The sequence below is a fragment of the Rhizopus delemar genome, genomic scaffold (assembly GCF_000149305.1).
Source record: "Rhizopus delemar RA 99-880 supercont3.15 genomic scaffold, whole genome shotgun sequence".
NCBI classification, from domain to species: domain Eukaryota; kingdom Fungi; phylum Mucoromycota; class Mucoromycetes; order Mucorales; family Rhizopodaceae; genus Rhizopus; species Rhizopus delemar.
Window position 1 is genome coordinate 960,904 of NW_027137841.1, and position 13,937 is coordinate 974,840.

The window sequence follows — 13,937 nt, forward strand, 5'->3', positions numbered from 1 at the left end:
GCCAGTTGGATTTGGCTACGATATCTCATACCAGTCAGAGATTAACGTACTGAAATTAATGGAGTTCCATTTTCTGATAGAAAAAAAGTAGCCATTTCAGACAAACGTGCATACGTAGCATCAGTTAGAATGGAAAAAGGAGCATCAGGACTGGGCAATGGTTGACTGACAACAAATCGTTTACTTTAATGAAACCAAGATCAACGTATAAGGCTTTGATGGTGATGATCACTATCGGAAAAGGCCAAGTGACCTTTTTCAACATAATGACCTGGATTTTGTAATCCAGCATGAAGCTAGCAAATTGATGTCCTGGTGTTGTATAACCTCTGAAGGACCAGGATATGCTTGCTAGATTTACGATGGAAAGTTGTACTCGGGTGTTTACCAGTATATTTTGAACACTACGCTTCGTGATAGTATGAAGTACTACAATTTCGACTGGTCCAACATTTACTTTTAGCATGACAATGACCCAAAGCACAAGGAATAATTTACAATGGCCTAGTTATGTAGTAGCCAAGAGAGCTATATTAACGATTGACCAACTCGGAGCCACGACTTAAATTCAATCGAGCACGTATGGCATCAATTGAAGTTGAAACTCAACTATTACGAACAGAGAGCAAAGAACACGGATGTGCTTTGGGAACGAGTTGAGGAAATATGAATTGACTTCAATAAATAACTTTGTCAAAGACATGTAGATAATATTTCGGAAAGAACTCAAGAGATTATTAATAGAAAAAGAGGACCAACCAAATATTAATAAATAAATTCATTCCGTTCAAATTTTCATTTTTTCAAATTTTCAAATTGCGCGCCTCATACTTCCTTCAATACTTATCCAATAGGGCATAAACTCTTTCGGATTTTTTAAGGCATGTAGAAGATTTACTATGTGGGATCAGAGGCAGTTTGTACCATTGTAACAGGATGTGCGCTATAAAAACCAAGAAAAATGGATTCCTTGCAGCAGTTTTTTGACCTACTGTAATCTTGGCAATAGAGCATATGATTTGTCAGCGCGAGGCGAATTTACATTTCGTACAACACGAATTTTTGTTCTTGCCCAAGCGAATTGATTTTCCACCAGGGCGAATTTACTTTTCGTGCAACCCGAATTTTGTTCTCGCCCCTGGGCGAATTTACTTTCCGGAAAGAGTGTAATAGCATTATGCATGTCGTTGTCCAGAATGGATAAGGTGTCGTCTTTGTATGAAGAGGGTCGCATATTCGACCCTTGTGCGTGTCATTTTTTTCTGAAAGTTTTAGCAGTCGTTTTTTATGTCTGAGTTTTTGCTTTTTGTGACTTAACTATTTTAAATAAATTTTTTTTATTTCGCGTTTCCCCCCTGTTTTTTTTTTCCCCTTTTTTTTCTTCCCTTTTTACATCTTTCAAATTAAAGTTAGTATATCATGTCTTTTATCAATATCTCTACCGCAAACTACACCAATCCTGCTGGTATTCGCCGCCAAAGACCTGTTAATTCCTCCAACAACCCCATTGTTATCGTTGATTCTGATGATGAAGTTGAAGAAATAGAGTTAGAAACCGAACAAACTTCAGATTTGGATCAAGAAGTTATTTCTATCAGTAATGACGACAATGAAGAATTATTGGAAATAGAAGCTTTCGAAGTTGACGATGAGGCACATAATAGTAATATTTTGCCGGATAATTGGAGCAGAGATCAAAACGTTCCCATTATGACAACCAGAACTTTTTTTTTAACTTTTGGAACTGAAGAAGCGTGTATGCAGTAAGTACAAAAGTATAACAAAGTACTCTTGTATGCAATATTAGTAACACTTTTTTTTTTATAAATTAGGTTCTTTATTAACAATGGAATTTATTATGGAAGCAACACAGTTTATCGTTGTAATGGTGATGAAGGAAGCATCATGTACTTGGAGCAAACAGGAAGTATTCCACGTTGGAGATGCAATGGAATCATAATTAATCAGGAAACTGGTGAGAAATGCTGCAATGGGCGTCAAGTTGCTGTACGAAATGCTTCCTTTTTTAGTAATCGCAGCTTACCAACCTATGATACGCTATCCATCCTTTACTTTTGGAGCTTGAAAGTACGTCGCATGACAATTTCTACCATGGTTGGATGCTCACCATATGCTGTACGTGAAACTTTGAAAGATTGGTACCAGATTTTACAAGAAGATTTACAGCAGAACGACTGCAAAATCGGTGGTTATGATGTGGATGGAAATCCAATCGTGGTAGAAATTGATGAATCAAAGTTTGGTAAAAGAAAGTATCATCGAGGACATCGTGTGGAGGGTGTTTGGGTGGTAGGTGGTGTTGAAAAAACACCTGAACGAAAGTGTTTTCTTGTGGTAGTAAATAATAGAAACACTGAAACGATGGATACAATCATTCGAAATTATGTCGCCGATGGTTCCATAGTACATACAGATTGTTGGAGAGCATATGAAAATATGGTAAACCTTGGAATGAACTTGGTACATCGAACTGTCAATCACAGTGTGACATTTCGTGACGGCGATGTCCATACCAACACAATCGAAGGTAAGCATAAAATTGGAGTGTACAAGCGTTTATAGCTTTAGTTTAATAAAATTTCTCTAGGAACTTGGAATGGAATAAAAATCAATGTAACTCCTGCCCTTAGAACAAAGAAAATGGTACCTTGGCTGCTTATCGAATTTATTTGGCGAAGAAAGCACAATAACGATATTTTTGGGGGGTATCATTGATTGCTTTAAGAATGTCAGTTTTGATCGAGCTCAGCGTAACCCAGCATGGTTAACTGAGCTTGCTGCAGAAGAATAATAACAATAAAAAAAAATTAAACAAAGCTCAATAAAAATGTCCTCAATAATATTACCTACAGAGAGCAAGCATTATTAATGTACTTCGTCAAAAAATATCCAAAAGCATTACTATTGTTATTTTGTAGTAAGTTTGGTTTGGGTTGAGTGCTTTAGATGAGTTTTTCTTGAAAAATTTTAAAGTAAGGTACTGTAGTGACCACCAGATCTTCTAGTTACGATCAAATAAAGGTAAAGATAAAAAAATAAAGGGATCAGGAACTTTTTATGAGAAGGTTGCCTGTTTATTGAATAAAATATATATAAAATAAAAGTGGGAGTAGAACTGTACTGTCCTTTTTCTTCATCTAAATAGTTAGGATATCTATATTGTTAATTTTTTTTTCTTTTCGACTTTTTTCATTTTTTTGACTTCTTTGTCACACTATAATCAGTTAAATAAAATAAAACCTATACTGTAATTTTGCTTCCTTTAATGGCTTGTAAGAGTTAACGTTTTATAAAGTAGAATAAAGTAGATGAAAAAGAATAAAAATAAGACTTGAGTTAAGTATTGATATTGGATTTGCTTGTTGTAAGTGACCACCAGATCTTGTTAAGTAGATCAGTCTTGTTTGTAATAGAGTAATTGGATAAGAGTTTTGAAAGTGTTTACAATGAAGATAATTGGCTTCAAGGGACTTGTCTTGCGTGTAATTTAAGAGTGTTATACCAAAAGATTCAGATAAAAATACTTGATTTATTGATAAAATATATTTAAGATATATAATTCAAGAGAAGTGAAGATAAAAGTCATAAAAAGGTTGTCCTTTTTATATTCAAAAAAGATATAAAATTTTAGGAGAGGATTCCTCGATCAGGAATCAAATCCAAAAGAAGAAATAAAGTTGAAATAAAAAATAAAGTTCAAAAGAAAAATAAAGTTCAAATGAACTTTAAGTTACAACATGTAACCATGACCGTGGCTTGACTTGACCTTGTTGTTCCTACAGATGCCCGTACCGACGGGTTGTTCGTCCCCGAGCAAAGAAACTTTACCCCAAGTATCTATCTTCCTAATCTTCCTGTGAAGCGCTTTGTGAACATCATAATTCTTCATCAGTCCTCTCAACGCTTCGTTTCGGTTTCCAACATAAAGCTGTACGCCGCGTTCATTATTTCTTGGTTGGTCGAACTTGATATGGCTCCACTCAGTAATGTTTTCCGCCAGGCGCTCAACCACTTGTTCCTTGAGTTTTGCAATTTTAGCTTCTTCTTTGTGGTAGGCTACTAATACAGCATAGTCACTTTTTATGGCTTTTTCAAACAAAGAAATAGTTGACATCTCATTCAACATTTCCCAAGACAATTCAAAAGGTGGATTGCTTTCATCTTGTTCTTGTTCAAGTGTAGATGACTCGGTCATCAGCCAGTTTCGGAGAGTTCTTTCGTTGGAACCTGGCTCTTGGATTTCCTCGTCATCGGTTTCTGCTTGTACCTTTTGGGCTACCTTGTTAATATAGTCTTCACGTTTAGTTGCCTTTTCACCAACAAAATATTCAATTCCGGCAAGGCCTTCTTCGTTTTCCATGTAGTCAAGGTATTTCTCCAAAGCATCTTTAAGACCATACATTCCTCGGGCAATATACAGTGGCTTGAAATAGTCCCGTAAAAGTTCTTTAATGAATTTGGATGCATGTCCTCCATTTCCTTCAGTAATGTCTTGTACCATCTTGCTAGCTGTGATTTTGGCTTGTTCCTTAAGGTATTGGGTTTGATCCATTGTTACTGCTTGTTATTGATTGTTGATTGATGAGTGTTTGTATATACTCGAATATTTATATAAAAATTTTTTGTTTATTTGTTTGTTTTTTTTTTTTTTTTTTTTTGTTTACTGAACTAGTTCGTTCGTTTCTTTATCTAGTATTAGGCTTGAAATACTCCTTTCGCCCTCTGTGTTCCACATTGTGTTTGGTATTGCGTACGATTTCAGCCTATTACCATGAACTCTTCTTATTCTAGTGTCATTTGGGTCCATACTTTTTATATGATAAGTCCCTTTTCCCAGATTATTTTGAATGATAAAGGGGCCTTCCCATTTGTCTTGGAGCTTTCCCGACCATGAAGTGGACATGTAGTCTTTGTATAAGAGTACCATATCCCCAAGCCTAAAAGGTGGCTTTAATTCTTTTCGTTCTTCCAGGATTTTATTTTCTATTGCTTTTTTCTGAGCTGTTTGAGTTTGCTTGATAGCTTGTACTGCTTGTTCACGTATCCAATTTAGATTATGAAGCTGGTGGGACGTTCTGTGCCATAATACAGCTTCAAATTTGTGAGAATTCTTTTCGAATATCCGGCTATCTATGTCGAAAGGTGTTTTAGGTTCATATCCATACATTAGAAAGAATGGAAACTGCTTTGTTGTTGCCTGCTTAATTGATCGATATGCAAATAATGTGGCTGGCAAGTAGATATCCCAATCTTCTTTTTCAGTATCGGATCTTTTCTGTAGGATTTGACCGAGTGTCCGATTAAAACGTTCAATCAATCCGTTGCTCTGTGGGTTGTACGGTGTTGTGGTCTTGTGAATAATTGAGTAAGCTTGACAGACTTTTCGTACCAAACCGCTCAAAAAGGGTTTTCCATTATCAGTGACAAGTATCGTTGGACAACCATGTCTACAAATGACGTCTTCATATAAGAATAAAGCTATTTCTGAGGACGATTGGAAACGTAATGGTCTTGCTTCGACATATTTTGTGAGATAGTCAATGGCTGCGACAATATATCGATGTCCCGATCTCGATGTTTGTACGTGTTTTACATCAATAGCGATTCGATCGAATGGTTTGATGGAAACGGGAACTGGATATAGTTCTTCTCTTAGCGACTTTTTTCCGAAAACTTGACACCTAGGACATGTTTGCACAAAATCTTTGATATCTTTAGCCATGTTCTCCCAATAGTATCTAGTTGCAATTTTGTGTAAAGTATTGTTATATGCTAGATGTCCACCTAAAGGATGTTGATGATAGGCATTCATTATTTCTTGAGCTTCTTGTTTATTGAGTACTTTCCGAATGGTCCCGTTTTCTGTATTGTATCTGTACAAGACATTTTTGTACAAGGTGAAATTTGAAGATTCCCTTAAAAGGAATTTCTTTAAACTTTTTGTCTCGTCTTCTGGGATTTGTAAGGTCTCCAGGTATATCACCATCTGATTAATTTTGCGTTGTTCCATTTTTGTCTTTTTGTTGAATGATGTAATTTGTTTTGTTATTTTGCCTTTTTAATACGAGTTTTTGTTTATTATTGTCCTTTTGTTTTGTTTTGAGTTTTTCCTATTTTTGTCTTGTTTTTGTTGAGTTTTCTGGGTTTTTTGTTCAACTACCCCTCCCTGCCTCCATGTAGTTTGATAAGAATATAAGATTGGTAATATATTAATAGTAAAGTAGCTGTAGTTGTTGAATCTTTTAGTAACCAAGTCGAGATAAGAAATCGGCACTTTCGTTTACTCTTCCTGGTCGATATTTGATTTCAAACTCGTATTCTGACAGAATAGTAATCCATCTTGCGATTATTCCAGTAGGGTTTGGTGTTTTTAGTAAGCCATTCAGGGCTGAATGATCGGTAATTATCGTAAACTTTTTCCCAAGTACATAGGGGCGGAACAATTTTACTGCCCATATGACAGCCAGGCATTCTAATTTGGTAGGTGCATAATTTGATTCGGTTGACTTGAGTCCTCGACTTGCGTAAATAACAGGATGTTCATAACCATTATCATCCAATTGAGTTAGAATTGCTCCTAAACCTAACTTTGATGCATCGGTTATTAAGATGAATGGTTTGTTGAAATCAGGTCTTGATAAAATCGGTGTAGAAGTAAGTGCTCTTTTTAGCAACTCGAATGATTCCGTCGTTTCGTTTGTCCATGGTACTTTCTTTGTTGTTTTTGTCTGATCATGTAAAGGCCTTGCTATAGCGGCAAAGTTTTTGATAAATCGTCTATAATAAGAAGCAATTCCCAGAAATCCTCGGACCTGTTTAATTGTTTTTGGTTGAGGATATTCGACTATCTTTTGAATCTTGCTTGGGTCAGTTTGCAGTCCTTCTTTTGTGACAATATATCCAAGAAACTTGAGGTGATCCTTGAAAAAGAAGCATTTCTCTGGATTCAATTTGAGGTTAGCTATTTGTACGCATTGAAATACTTGTTCCAAATGTTGAAGATGTTCATGTTTGTTAAGAGAATATACATTGAGATCATCGATATAAGCGACTAGGCACTGGTTTATCAATGGCCTGAAACATAAATCAATCAAACGTTGAAAAGTTGCAGGTGAATTGACTAATCCCATTGGTAAGGTATTATAGTGGTATGTGCCGTATTTTGTGGTGAATGCAGTTAGTTCTTTACTGTCTTCTTCCATCGGTACTTGATGAAATCCTGCACGCATATCTAAGGCTGAGAATACTTTTGCTTTTCCTAACGTATCTAACAGATCATCGATACGAGGTAAGGGGTATGCATCCTTTTTCGTAACTGCGTTGAGTTTTCTATAGTCTATTACCATTCGGTATTCCCCGTTTTTCTTCTTGACTAATATAACAGGAGCAGCCCATGGACTGTTTGAGGGTTCGATAACTCCTAGTTTACAGTATTTATCGAGTTCCTTTTGAAGATGTTCTGCTTCGAGTGGACTGATACGGTATGGTCTATGACTTATCGGCATAGTATCTTCCTTTATCGTTATTTTGTGCTTTAATAGGTTTGTACGCCCGATAGTATTGTTGTCCCAGTCGAAAATGTTCTCGTATTTCTTTAATAGTTTCCGTAGATTTCTCATAGTCTCTGCATCCAACATCCCAATATCGAGTTTCTTGTATTTTTCTGATTCCAATAATTTATTGTTGTTTTCCATTTCATTTTCCAAAGCAAATTCTGTCGTTTCTATCATACATAATTGTGGACTAGAATCAAGTTCATAAGCTTGAATTATGGTATCACTTTCTGGACTAATTTTTTCAATGATTCCAATTTCTTCGCCTGGGTCAAATGACATATCTGTAGGTGAGCGATTGAATATTCTTATTTCCAGACTTTTCCGGTTTGTAATCAGGTTTAAACAAGAATCAAAGCATCCCATAGAATTTATTACTTTAGGGTTTGTTATCTCCAGGTTGTAAATTAAATTTCTTTGTTCATTTTTTGGTTTCTTAATCCATATTGTCTTTGAAGTACTCGATGGTACTGTTAATCCATTTTGAGGGGCTTCCAATAGTATATCAGTTCCTTGATTTATCGCTTGTATGTCATCTTCCTTTTCGTTTTCTAATAATAAGAGAGTCTCTGTCTGTTCGTCTTCTAATTCTTCTTCTGCTGAATCTTCTTCTTCTGTACTTTCATCATCTTGATCTGAGCTATCTTCATCTTGTAATTCATCTTCAAAGTGGACATGTTTAGCTTGTTCTGAATTTGTTAGGCTGACGGGTTTCTCATAGCCCTGTGTATAGCTTGATATCTTTGGTACAGATGAAGTTTTTCTTAAGAATGTAATTTCCAATTCAGCCTTTTTGTTTTTGTATGAAACCTTTAATGATGAATTGTTAAAATCGATTTTTGCTTTTGCTCTATTTAACCAGTTGTTTCCAATAATAAGTGGGTTTGGGCAAGATGGTAACACTTCAACCGTGCAAGGTATCACCATACCGCGTTTAACTGATATAGGAACATCGTAGATAACTCCCAAAGCTGGTTGTTTTGTTCCATTACCGAGAGTGAATACACTTTCTGACGCAGCATCTATATACAGTCCAAGTGTGTTAGCAAGTGCTTTGGACATGCATGTCTTTGCAGCACCACAGTCGATTAAGGCCTTGACATCCTTTTCTCCAATAGTGACTTTAGAGTATACAGCGGTTGTATTTATCTCTTCATCTTCGATCATCGCCATTGTTTCTTCATGATTGCCAACCTCTACTGGTATCCGTTTGGGACGACTAGCAGCGGCTAATTTTCTTCCCAAAGCCGGAGCAGCGACTATCAGATTTTTAAATGAGATATCAGCTTTTTGGTTCATTACATCAGATACGATGTCATATTCTAATGGCGGGGCTTTGGTCTTTTTTCTAAGCGTTTTAGATTTGGTATTTTTTTGAATGGTTCTTTGGTCAGTTTCCATCGCCTCAGGTTGCAAGGTAACGGTAGGTTGCGTCGCAGCAGCAATTGGTTGTGCGGCAATATATGGTTGCGTAGCTATCGGAGGTGGAGTAACCATAGGTTGTGTGGCAATCATGTTATTCTCTTTAGATTTAGCTTTTGTAGTTGTTCTCCTTCCTCTTTCACGAGTACTTTTGATTGGTTTTTCATAAGGGTTTGCTGTAGTGACCTCAGGTGGAAAGTCGGGTCTTACTGCAGCGAATAAGTCATGAGTGTAATCTGTTGGGTAAATTTCGTTTTGGGTGAGTAGTGCATTGAGATTGTGTGGATGGTTATTAATGGATTTGTTAAGGTTTTGGTTATTCGATTGACCATTTCTTTGTTTTTCAAAAGCAACCGAACCCTTTAGTTTTTTGATTGATTGGATTGTTGAGGTTGTAGATGTTGCACTGACTGTTGGGGATGTTGTGAACGATAGGGAGGATGGCTATAACTATTCTTGTTCCATCCTTGATTGTTGTAATTATTGCATGGATAGTTATTATTATAGCCATTATTATTATAGCCATTGTTGCTATGCCCTCCCAAATTTCCATTTTGGTTATAATTTTGGTAATTATCTTGGTAGCGATTACGGCGATTATAATTTCTTGCAGGAGGTTGTTGTTGTTGATTGTTCAATTCATTGCGAATAGTTTGTTGAATGAGATCTACTAGATTTTGTTGTTCGTTAACTTGATTATGATAATTTACCTTATTTTTTCGGGCTTGTTGAGGGTATGTTTGGGCATGGTAATTGTTTCGAGTAACTTCTAATGTAGATAATTGCTGTGATCCATTGATAGCATGATGATTAGTGATACCAGTGTCCAGTACTCCATGAGGATGTAAATCATTAAGAGGAATGATTTGAGTGGGCCTTTCTCCAGCATCAATTAATTCAATATTGTGATTATTTATCGTGTGATGCGAATGATAATTGTCATCGTGATATATCAAGGCATTATTCACATTTCGAGGAATAAAAGGGTTATCTACCATGGCAATCTTGCGTGGGCGATTTGCATTCCACCATCCTTCTGAATGAGTAACCCAGTCTTGAAAATTACGGGCACTACTTTGAATGCAGAATAATTTGATCTCCTTCAAGAGCCCTGCACGATAACGACTTTCTATCACTGCTTCACTAGTGATATTGGCAAGATCTGCAGCTTCTCGTAATCGTGCCAGAAAGATTTGAGGATGTTCTTGTTCTCCTTGAGCCATTTCGTTAAATTCCAACTCGTAATTTTGAATAAGTTCAGGTGTAATATAATAATTCTTTAAAAGCTCAATTGCTTCGTCATAGGTTACTTGAGGACGATCCTTGAGAATAACCTTTTCAAAGTACATTTTGGCGGCTCTTCGTAATTGAGATCTAAGAATAGCAAGCTTGCGAGCATCGCTGTGTGTATTACTAAGCACAAGGTACGAATCTAAGAGTTCCTGAAAATGACGAAAGTCTTCGCCTTCATAACCATAGAATTCAACCAATCTTGGTCGATAGCCTTGACTCTGGTTATTTGTTTGTGCCAACACGATTTGTTCTGTAGGTAAAGTAGCCATTTCTTGATTGTAACTAACTGAGTCGTTTGAGATTTCGAATGGAAAAATATTGTTTGAATAAAGGTTTTGAGATTCTTGATGTATAGTTTTTTTTTTTTGAATTTTTGATAAGTTTAATTTGATTGTTCAATTAATTCGTATATTTGTTGATTTTGACCCTCGTAGTGACCACCAAATGTAATTTTGCTTCCTTTAATGGCTTGTAAGAGTTAACGTTTTATAAAGTAGAATAAAGTAGATGAAAAAGAATAAAAATAAGACTTGAGTTAAGTATTGATATTGGATTTGCTTGTTGTAAGTGACCACCAGATCTTGTTAAGTAGATCAGTCTTGTTTGTAATAGAGTAATTGGATAAGAGTTTTGAAAGTGTTTACAATGAAGATAATTGGCTTCAAGGGACTTGTCTTGCGTGTAATTTAAGAGTGTTATACCAAAAGATTCAGATAAAAATACTTGATTTATTGATAAAATATATTTAAGATATATAATTCAAGAGAAGTGAAGATAAAAGTCATAAAAAGGTTGTCCTTTTTATATTCAAAAAAGATATAAAATTTTAGGAGAGGATTCCTCGATCAGGAATCAAATCCAAAAGAAGAAATAAAGTTGAAATAAAAAATAAAGTTCAAAAGAAAAATAAAGTTCAAATGAACTTTAAGTTACAACATGTAACCATGACCGTGGCTTGACTTGACCTTGTTGTTCCTACAATACAAAAAAAAAGGATACACAAAGGAATCAATTTAAAAAAAAATAGCTCTTACATAAACACGCCTACAGCATTCGAACAAAAATACCGATTGAATGTTTCGAACAAGTGACCTCTTCTTTCAGAAGTAGGCACTCTAGCCATTCCGGACAACGACTGGCATAATTTAAGCATGTTTTACCAATTATGTGCTTCATAGTCCGAAAATTTCCGATTTCCAAATAAGGAAATTAGACATTTTAAAGTCCGACGGCATCAAACTTACAATTAACCACAGTCAGCTTATGTTGGAGCCAATTGATGCTCCTATCATCCTGGCCATTTTCAATGGACAACTGGAGATATCCTAGCCAGTTCTTGTCAATGTTGACACCATAATGTTTCACGATGGCCTCAAACTTCCTGATGAAGTCCTTTACCGTCTTAAAGGCATTGTCATTCTTCACATCATCAGGACTGACCTTGCTGGAAGAGTAATACTTAGGATTGTAAGCAGCACTGACCAACAGGCGAAAGGGAGGTATGACCTTGATGGGGACAGTAGGCTCAGACTCACGAGTATTGTTGGTATTTTTCCCAACCTCATTTATCTTTTGGCTAATTTCATTAGCTCTAATCTCAACAAGCTGTTTAATACGCTCTGTTTTAATCGTAAGATTAAATAAAAAATTAAACAAAAAACAATAGCAGCAATATAAAATTAAAATCCTTCTTTATTGCAGATTTCTTTATCTTGCAAAAGAGCCCTCTTTAATGGATAAAAAGTTGGCATCTATTTATATTCTTTGTGAGCGTAGATATAAAAGATATAGACTCGGTAACGATGTCGTGCTGAAGAACCAATGATTAAGCTAAAGCTTGTCGATGTTCTAATATATGCATCTGAAGTTGAACAATAGAAATAATAACCAGTCAATTAACTTTGATCTAATCACTTTTGGGGTTGACAATTGATTAGACTCTCTAGGATGACAAATACTGATCTTATTGTTCTAAATTTGGAAAAGTGTGGAATTGTTCAATCATAGTTTAATCGGACTATGTAAAAGATATGGTGCAAGGAGATTCCGGGCCGGGTATTTGTCCTACATAGATACCAAATAGAACAATCGACGCAAATAATTTTTCCGCATCGAATGGTGTTACTTTCGAGGCAGTCACGTTTAAACTCAGGAAGCTATGGCGCTTGCAACACGAAAAAACCTCTTTTGAGCTGATCCCACAAAAACGATGCGGAAGGATTACTCTACCAATATTTGTACAACATCAGCACCCAGTACCGCATTCAACGCAAATAATTTTTTCCAATCCAATGGTGGTACTTATAGATCTCTCAGTGTAACACACAAGGAGGTACAAGCTTTTAAAGACGAAAAAACCCCCTGGTCGGACGGACATTATGCTACCAGAAAGGATTACAAGCCGAATTCTTGTCCTACCCATATGACAAGCTTATCAATAGATAGAGACAGTGTTTCCGCATTTAATGGTGGTATTCACAAGATGATCACATCGAAACTCAGCTTGATATCCGTCTTAAAGCGTGAAAAAAGTGCTTTTGCTGATGGACAAGAGATTGTACAGGTAGACTGCATTCAGAATATTGCTTCTAGTTACATTTAAGATATTCTAACAATCTCAGATGATATTTCTGCATTGGCTGCTGATAAATTTAAAGCACTAAATTCCTTTTACAAAAAATAATTACGAAGCAAGCAAAAAGGGACATAAATAGATCTTTGAGGAAATTGTACAAAGCCTCCCTTTTTGGCCTGAGCACTATTACTCCTTTCTGTGTGTTTTACAACAATATCAGCCATACCATCTTTTCTAAGACGAGTTTCATAATAGATATACAATGAAAAGCTGCCTGCGGTTGCTAGTAAAAAGCTTATTATACTGTAATGTTTAAGAATTCACCGAACTATTGGTTCTATGACGTGAAAATGGACGAGAACTTTTTTTAGGAAAAAAAGATTACGAAAATGACAAATTGAGTTAAAAAAACATCATTTGCAAATATGTAACCATGAGACGGGTGAAATATCAAAACTGGTACTATGTGCTATCATCTGCAAATAGAAGAACATAGAGTCAATTAGAATAGTGAAACCATCCATAGTAGCATGCATATGTAACCACAAGGCGCAGGCATACAATGAGTCGTAACTTTGAGTAATAGTTTCCGAGTTGTAACCACGAGTGTTAATTTCCGAGTTGTAACCACGAGTGCTAATTTCCGAGTTGTAACCATGTGCATATTTGAGTATCTGATATGTGAAACAACGTGTTTAATTGCATTTCAAATATCTATATAAAGAGACATGCCTTTTTTCTTTTTTTTCTTCTTTATTTTATCTACTTAACATGCCTCGTTTCAACTCATCTGCTTCTGTCCATTCAAACAACGGTGCCACTCCTCGTAGGGGCGGTCGAGTACCTGGTCAAGTAGTCTCAAGCTACAGGTCTTATGTTCCTCCTGCTGGTGACCGTATCCTTGAAGCACGAACAATTGTTAGTCCTGAAAGAGCATGGGAGTAAGTTAATTATAATCAAAAATGTTACATTGCGATAGTGGGATTTATTTTCTTACTGACCCTTTACCTTTTTTTTGCAGTCATCTTTTATCCGCAAACAACGCCTTTCATAGAACCAATGTATGTGGCATT

The 13,937-nt window shown here is 35.9% G+C and overlaps 9 protein-coding genes across 9 annotated transcripts; 3 read left to right on the forward strand and 6 right to left on the reverse strand.

Moving 5' to 3' along the window:
* Positions 1-124: 124 nt before the first annotated feature.
* On the reverse strand, positions 125-466 carry RO3G_15156 (uncharacterized protein; the record flags this gene model as incomplete). Its single annotated transcript, XM_067669740.1, has 1 exon — positions 125-466. The coding sequence occupies one exon, from the start codon at positions 464-466 to the stop codon at positions 125-127; it is 342 nt and encodes a 113-aa protein (XP_067525841.1).
* Positions 467-1,419: 953 nt separating this feature from the next.
* Positions 1,420-2,736, forward strand: RO3G_15157 (uncharacterized protein; the record flags this gene model as incomplete). Its single annotated transcript, XM_067669741.1, has 3 exons — positions 1,420-1,763; positions 1,833-2,548; positions 2,609-2,736. 3 exons carry the CDS (start codon positions 1,420-1,422, stop codon positions 2,734-2,736), a joined length of 1,188 nt encoding a protein of 395 aa, XP_067525842.1.
* A 1,015-nt stretch (positions 2,737-3,751) lies between these two features.
* On the reverse strand, positions 3,752-4,573 carry RO3G_15158 (uncharacterized protein; the record flags this gene model as incomplete). The annotated part of the gene is made up of 1 exon (XM_067669742.1): positions 3,752-4,573. The coding sequence occupies one exon, from the start codon at positions 4,571-4,573 to the stop codon at positions 3,752-3,754; it is 822 nt and encodes a 273-aa protein (XP_067525843.1).
* A 108-nt stretch (positions 4,574-4,681) lies between these two features.
* RO3G_15159 (uncharacterized protein) lies at positions 4,682-6,031 on the reverse strand (the record flags this gene model as incomplete). The annotated part of the gene is made up of 1 exon (XM_067669743.1): positions 4,682-6,031. One exon carries the CDS (start codon positions 6,029-6,031, stop codon positions 4,682-4,684), a length of 1,350 nt encoding a protein of 449 aa, XP_067525844.1.
* A 232-nt stretch (positions 6,032-6,263) lies between these two features.
* RO3G_15160 (uncharacterized protein) lies at positions 6,264-8,873 on the reverse strand (the record flags this gene model as incomplete). Its single annotated transcript, XM_067669744.1, has 1 exon — positions 6,264-8,873. The coding sequence occupies one exon, from the start codon at positions 8,871-8,873 to the stop codon at positions 6,264-6,266; it is 2,610 nt and encodes an 869-aa protein (XP_067525845.1).
* A 485-nt stretch (positions 8,874-9,358) lies between these two features.
* On the reverse strand, positions 9,359-10,558 carry RO3G_15161 (uncharacterized protein; the record flags this gene model as incomplete). Its single annotated transcript, XM_067669745.1, has 1 exon — positions 9,359-10,558. One exon carries the CDS (start codon positions 10,556-10,558, stop codon positions 9,359-9,361), a length of 1,200 nt encoding a protein of 399 aa, XP_067525846.1.
* Positions 10,559-11,218: 660 nt separating this feature from the next.
* RO3G_15162 (uncharacterized protein) lies at positions 11,219-11,442 on the reverse strand (the record flags this gene model as incomplete). The annotated part of the gene is made up of 2 exons (XM_067669746.1): positions 11,219-11,264; positions 11,324-11,442. The coding sequence occupies 2 exons, from the start codon at positions 11,440-11,442 to the stop codon at positions 11,219-11,221; spliced, it is 165 nt and encodes a 54-aa protein (XP_067525847.1).
* Positions 11,443-11,645: 203 nt separating this feature from the next.
* RO3G_15163 (uncharacterized protein) lies at positions 11,646-11,933 on the forward strand (the record flags this gene model as incomplete). Its single annotated transcript, XM_067669747.1, has 2 exons — positions 11,646-11,741; positions 11,778-11,933. The coding sequence occupies 2 exons, from the start codon at positions 11,646-11,648 to the stop codon at positions 11,931-11,933; spliced, it is 252 nt and encodes an 83-aa protein (XP_067525848.1).
* A 1,702-nt stretch (positions 11,934-13,635) lies between these two features.
* Positions 13,636-13,809, forward strand: RO3G_15164 (uncharacterized protein; the record flags this gene model as incomplete). The annotated part of the gene is made up of 1 exon (XM_067669748.1): positions 13,636-13,809. The coding sequence occupies one exon, from the start codon at positions 13,636-13,638 to the stop codon at positions 13,807-13,809; it is 174 nt and encodes a 57-aa protein (XP_067525849.1).
* Positions 13,810-13,937: the final 128 nt, after the last annotated feature.